At 43.0% G+C, this 6,912-nt stretch overlaps 1 protein-coding gene across 1 annotated transcript in view; it reads right to left on the reverse strand.

Annotated features, from left to right (window-relative positions):
* Window positions 1–6,912, reverse strand: part of FBXO4 (F-box protein 4) — a 15,696-nt gene that overhangs the window by 3,045 nt on the left and 5,739 nt on the right. The window contains exons 4-6 of the mRNA XM_019517914.1: window positions 6,254–6,329; window positions 4,780–4,958; window positions 2,883–3,058 (exon numbers count right to left, since the gene is read on the reverse strand). Coding sequence (XP_019373459.1) covers window positions 2,883–3,058; window positions 4,780–4,958; window positions 6,254–6,329 — 431 coding nt within the window. The remainder of the gene's footprint in view (window positions 1–2,882; window positions 3,059–4,779; window positions 4,959–6,253; window positions 6,330–6,912) is intronic.

Raw genomic sequence — 6,912 nt, forward strand, 5'->3', positions numbered from 1 at the left:
TCTCTTGCTGAAACTTGAGACCATTGCTCCTTGTTCTGTCACCTGCACCACTAGCTCCATCCTCTTTGGAACCACCCTGTGGATAGTTAAAGACTGCGGTCAAATTCCCCTTTAGTCTTCTCTTCTGCAGACTAAACAAGCCCAATTCCCTCTGCCTCTCCTCCTAAGTCATGTGCCCCAGCCCCCTAACCATTTGTGTTGCCCTCTGCTAGATTCTCTCCAATTTCTCCACATCCTTTCTGTAGTGGTGGACCCAAAACTGGACACAGTACTCCACCTGTGGCCTCACCAGTGCAGAATAGAGGGGAATAATTACTTCCCTTGGTCTGTTGCAACGCTCCTACTAATCCAGCCCAGTATGCTTTTTGCCTTCTTGGCAACAAAGGCACAATGTTGAATCATATTCAGCTTCCTGTCCACTGTAACCCCCAGGTCCTTTTCTGTAGAGCTGCTACTTAGCTAGTCAGTCCCAAGCCTGTAGCAGTGCACGGGATTCTTCTGTCCTAAGCCCAGGACTTTGTACTTGTCCTTGTTGAACCTCATGAGATTTCTTTTGGTCCAATCCTGCAATTTGTCTAGGTCACTCTGAATCCTAGCCCTATCCCCCAGCATATCTACTATACCCCCCAGCTTGGTGTCATCCGCGAACTTGCTGAGGGTGCACTCTGTCCCATCTTCTAAACCACTAATGAAGACATTAAACAAAACCATCCCCAGGACTAACCCCTGGGTATCAAGTGATACTGGCTGCCAACTAGATCTTGAGCCATTGATCACTACCCGTTGAGTCCAACAATCCAGCCATCCTTCTATCCACCTTACAGTCCATTCATCCAGCCCATACTTCCTTAGCTTGTTTGCAAAAATGCTGTGGGAGACAGTATCAAAGCCTTGCTAAAGTCAAGGTATCATATACACTGCTTTCCCTGCATCCACAGAGCCAGTCATCTCATCACAGAGGACAATCAGGTTGGTCAGGCATGATTTGCCCTTGGTGAATCCATGCTGATTGTTCCTGATCACTTTCTCCTCCAAGTGCTTAGAAATGGATTCCTTGAGGATCTACTCCATGATTTTTCTGGGGACTGAGGTGAGGCTGACTAGTCTGTAGTTTCCTGGATCCTCCTTCTTCCCTTCCTTAAAGATGGGCACTATATTTGCCCTTTACCAATCGTCTGGGACCTCCCCCAATTGCCACGAGTTTTTAAAGCTATGTAATGGGCAGCAGTTCTGCAATCACATTGTCCAATTCCCTCAGCACCCTTGGATGCACTGCATCTGGTCCCATGTACATGTCCAGCTCTTCTAAATTGTCCCTAACCTGTTCTTTCATCACAGAGGGCTGCTCACCTTCTCCCCAAACTGTGCTGCCCACTGCAGTAGTCTGGGAGCTGACCTTGTCTGTGAAGATCAAGGTAAAAAAGCCATGGAGTACTTCAGCCTTTTCCTCCTCATCTGTCACTAGGTTGCCTCCCCCATTCAGTATGGGATGCACACTTTCCCTTATCTTCCTCTTGTTCCTAATATACTTGTAGAAACCCTGCTTGTTACCCCTCACATCCCTTGCTAGCTGCAGCTCCAGTTGTGCTTTGGTCTTCCTGATTCCATCCCCTGCATGCCCAAGCAATATTCTTATACCCCTCCCTAGTTATCTGTTCAAGCTTCCACTTCTTGTAATCTTCCTTTTTGCATTTAATATGACTGAAGAGTTCTCTGCTAAGCCAAGCTGCTCGCCTGCTATATTTGCTATTTTTCCTGTACATTGGGATGGTTTGTTTCTGCACGCTAAGTAAGGGCTTTTTAAAATACAATCAGCTCTCCTGGATTCCTTTCCCCCTCAGACTGACCTCTCAGAGGATCCTGCTGCTTACATTGTAACACAGGTATTTATATACCTGGTAAGCAAATAAACTGCTTCAATTCATAGCATCCTTCAGCTCCCGTGTTTACTTTGTAAACTAACTGTGCTCTGAAGAAAATGCAGTTATCAAAGGGTTACTATGGGAGGCCTTATAATTGATAGTCCATTTCAGAATTGCTATCTCCCTTCATTTTCAAGACTTCTAATAAGCTGTGAGACTGACTAGCTCCCATCATTTTCAAAGATTCTGATAACAACCCTGAACCTTCATAACTGCTATGAGAATCTTTAGAAGTTTCAGGGATGCTAGTCCACAGCACTGTGGACTTAATGATCATTACTTACATTAAATTTGGATACGGGAGTATTCCAGGTAAGTGCATAGCCTTTTTTCAGACCTGAGGCTGAATGCTTAATTGGAATATGGCGTACTCACAAAACACTACTCTCCCCAAAACCTTACCACGCTTACATGTTTTGTGCAAGTCAAAGTGTTAAATAAGTTCAGGACCTCAAGTGCTGAATAAAGGTGGTGCACTGAAAAAGAGTAGAAGCAGCACAGGATACAGACAGGTACATGTAAGCTGACCAACTAATAAGCTCCTGCAAATTACAAGAAAAAGAGGCTTGTGGTTAAGTTACTGGGTTGGGATTAAGGAGATCTGGTCTGAAATCAGTGGAAGTTTTGCTGCTGACTATAAAGACAAGATTTTACCCCACATTCCATTCTGGCTCTGCCATAATCTTCATGTATGTCTTTAGGCAATTCACTTCATTTTTCTGTGCTTCAATTTCTCATCTAAATAACTGGGATAGTACTTCTTCTCACAGAAGCATTGAGATGCTAAATTCATGATGTTTGTTCAGATTTATAATATATTCCTATTGTTTGTTCAGATATTAAAGTGTCAACAGCTATACCGGTAATTAAACAGTAGGAAAAAGCATTTTGTGTCTCTTACTCAAAGAAAAAGTTATAAAGACGACTAACAAGAATAATAGAGATTAAAAATAGAAATACCATCCATGGCTGCCTTAGCTGGTTTAGTTGCAGTTGGTGTGCCATGTAAACACATGGAATTCTTTTAACATCCTCATAAGAGGTACAGGATAAAAACAGCACAGGTCTGTTTGGGGGTCCAAGAGCTGGATCAATCATTGCCAAAATATGGGCAAGTTCATCCTGACGATCGTGTACTAAGAAAAAGATTACAATGTGAATATTAAACTGTATGCAAAACCCACTTGTACAGTAAAGCTCAATTTCATTACAGGTTTATCTTTATTTTTAGAAAGATACCCATCATTGTAGTTTTATGCATACCTCCCAAGAGATAACTCAAGTCACAACAGCCTGTTTTAGAAATCTCTCTCATTTCCCACTGACACAGTTTAGACAGCATGTTACTCTCCTTCACCACCTTCCTGTTCTCTTTCTGCTCCCTCCTCTAGACAGTTCAGCCCAGCTGAAGGGTCAAACAAAATATAAGTGCTCCAGTATTAAAAGACTAGCCAATTGCCTGTCAAGAAAGATGGGGGGTGGGAGGAGTGGGCCCCACCCCCAGGTCTGGGCCCGCTCGCCCCTTCCCTCCTGCTGCTTGGGGTCTAGGCCCACTCCCCTCTTCCCTGCCGCAGGAGTGGACAGAGAGGAGTGGGCCCAGGCCCCGTGCGGAGGAGGACCGGGCCTGAGGGTGGGGAGAAACTGGGCCGCCGAGGTTGGGGTGGGGACGGGAAGCATCAGGGCCTGGCCAACCCGACAGTGATGCAGAAATGGGAGGAGTGGGCTTGGAGCCAATGCAGGGGGAGGGCAGAGTGTGGGAGAAGTGGGCCCAGGCCCGAGAAGGGGAGGCTTGCTCCCCCGCTCTCTGAGCCGTATCAGCCCAGGCCCACTGCTCTCTGCCCCACCGCAGTGGAAGGCCAGTTTCTCCCCCAACTCAGGCTCATTCCTCCTCCCACAGCCACTGCATCGGTCCTGCAGATGGCAACAATGGATGGGGGGAGCGAGGCCAGCTCCAGCGGCCTTGGCTCTCCCCTCCAGTCCACTGTCACCAGCTGCAGGAAGCAAGGGCAGGTTACGTCTGCTCCGTTGCTGCTGCCTCCAGGGAGCAGGGCTCCCACCTCCATCCCCTGTGTCCTTGCTATCATGGCGGTGCTCTGCTGCGTTGCCACCTCCTGTCTGAATGCTTCTTTGCACTCTGCTTGGCTGTTTGTCAGCCAATCAGAATGCGAATAAAGCATTATGGCCATACAGGCAGCAGATTAAGGTTTTTATAATATTAGAATATTCAGGACACATGACTTCATTATAATTTTATGTCTTCTAAAAAGGAAATTAGCTGCTAGGAACAAACCAAAAGGTTCATATTAGAGAAACTCGTTAGATTATACATCCCAAATCAAAAGCACTGAATATCAACCTCCCTTTGATGAACTGGTAAATCAGAAATACAGAACTACTTAAGATTAGATCAGAGAATTAAATTGTATTCTTCTGTTAGGTAAGCAAACAGAAAAAAGAACCTCAGAATACAAAACAAGATGCCAGCATACTGCCAGACAATGAAAAATTAGATATTTAATAATTTCTTCTAATGTACATATTGAAATACAATTTTATCAAACATTACATAATGAACAGTGCCCTTAAAACAATGCTAGTTGGTCTAATGAAAGATATCACTCTAAGAAAATCCTTGCCTCTTACATAATTTCTAGAGGATCATGGCTACAACCTCACTCTTATACTCCCTTAAAGCAATCCATTAACAAACTCAATTCTTCTTCAGACCATTAGTATAATCTGGTGCACTCCAAGTGAACAAAATTTCCAGAATCTAACTGTTCAGGTATAAATTCTCTTATACTAGTGGCATCTTAAACATTCACAAAAAAGTCAATACGGTTAAAATATTCCTTACTTTTATTAGCTTCTGCATTAGCAACATAGATGAATCCATCAACTACTTCGCACACCTTTTTAACTTGGGCAATTACATTATAATGAACTGCCTGATGATTCCCCTCAATGCTGCTCTCTTGGTAGAACATCTTATTGACTGTAACCGTTTGTTCTCTTCTTGCTCTTTTTCTTTCCACGCTGAAAGACAGAAAAACATCTAAACAAAGTGCCCAGTTTGCTTTGGAAGAACATTAGGAAGGCTCAAGCTTGGAGCACATAAAGCACAATGAAGGGAGAGGGCAATAGCTAAAATATGCAGAGCAATTTAATCCTTAAAATTTGATTGCCGATCTCGCAAAACACACCCCTGGATGGGTTTGGAAAGAGTTTCAAAAAGGTGCTCACATTTAGCCTCACACATGACTCTGTTTACACTGGATTTATAACCTTGTTCCAGGAGGACCCAAACCCTCAGACCCACCACAACCTCTCCATTCAATTAGAAGTGAATTTTATTGATACACAGTGATAGCAGATAAGAATAAAGCAGGCAAGGCAAACACAAATAACCCCCTGCTCCCGATTCTATATCTACCAGTCCTAGAGCTGTCAGAGGGAAGGTAAATTTGGCCAGTATGTGAGCTTCACTCTGAGGTTCTCTCTTGAATGTCAGATGTCAGCAGCCTGGAGGTCTAGGGCTGAGGCCTCCCCAGCCAGTGGGGTGGGTGAGACAGGCTGTTTGTGTGCCCTTGGTGGCCTTGGGTTCCCCTTTCAGGAACCCTCTGCTGTTCTGAAATCCCTCATTTTGTTTTCTCTCTCCTCTGATGACTCTTCATCTCTGAGCATCATAGATTGGTCTCCCTGTGCTCATCATACTGTCCACTTTCTGTCCTGCCAGCATATTCCTTTGTTTCACAAACCCGTCATATGCACACAAATCTTAATTTAGTCATTTACTGGTCTTCTTTCACCAAAGCTGGGAATCCCAAAGTTGGCACTGTGACCTAATGCCACCTCATCTCTTGTTATGGAACAGCATGGTATGTCTTCAATTTTCAAGCCTATGTGTTTGCTGGCTTCAGACACAGTGGGCCTTGAAGGTAACTGTCACAAACAGGCTTTTGGAAATCAATTAACCCTTGCCATTCCCATGGATCATTGTTCTAATGCAACGTCTACTTTACCTACAAGCCAATTCCCAAAAGCAAACCTCTAAATATCATTTTCTAGCCATCAACTCATGCAGGCCCATAGTGACTGACACTTCTTTAGGCTAGGTTTAGAAAACAAGGCCTGACATTTTATACACACAGTTTTCAGGTAAGATGAATTAGATTGTGCAAATGCAGTTGATGTACTTTACCAAAGATGTTTCCATTACAAAAAGAATCTGGAATTTGGACATCCAAGCAACATTAATTGCTAAGATAAAGAGGAAAAGCAGAAATACCTGACAAAATTCAATGCTATTTTTTGTAAAGAACAAACCTTACCTGGTAGTCGAATACAATGTCAGAATGTTGAATTTCTGATTATTATTAAAATAAAAACTGATTCCTGATCCAATCCCTAAGAGGGCAAAGATGAACATAAGGAATCAAAATATTCAGTTACAGACAGCAAAAGCCAAGGCTGAAAATTCTATCAGAGTTATAAATACATCTAAACATGTATGTAGGTGTATTACAAGAAAATACATTTGTTACTTCAGAATATATTTTTAAATATACACTAAGTTGATCATACAGAGTTGCTGGTGTGAATTGAATTCAGTATTGAGGAAAGAGACTGAGTGACACTATCACCAATTTCTAATACACGAGGTAAATTGTCATTTGACTGCTTTATGGCAGTAGCACCACAAACGCCCCATCATGGTCAGAATCTGTTGCCTATTCTAAAAACATGCATGCAAAAAGGGTCTCTGAAAAGCCTCTGTTTAATTTAAGGCAAGATGCAATCATCAAGACACAAGAAAGAGAGGAGAAGAACAGTACTATAAAAACGTATTTGCATGCATTATCTAAAAGTTTAGCTTAAACCCCAATTCAGTTATGATTAAATAAGTAACACTGGTTTCCAATCAAGTTATACTGTATTCATAGTTTCATAGATTAAGGGTCGGAAGGGACTTAGTAGATCTTCTAGCCCG

The sequence above is a fragment of the Gavialis gangeticus genome, unplaced genomic scaffold (genome assembly GCF_001723915.1).
Source record: "Gavialis gangeticus isolate Ggan-Ray unplaced genomic scaffold, GavGan_comp1, whole genome shotgun sequence".
NCBI classification, from domain to species: Eukaryota; Metazoa; Chordata; order Crocodylia; family Gavialidae; genus Gavialis; species Gavialis gangeticus.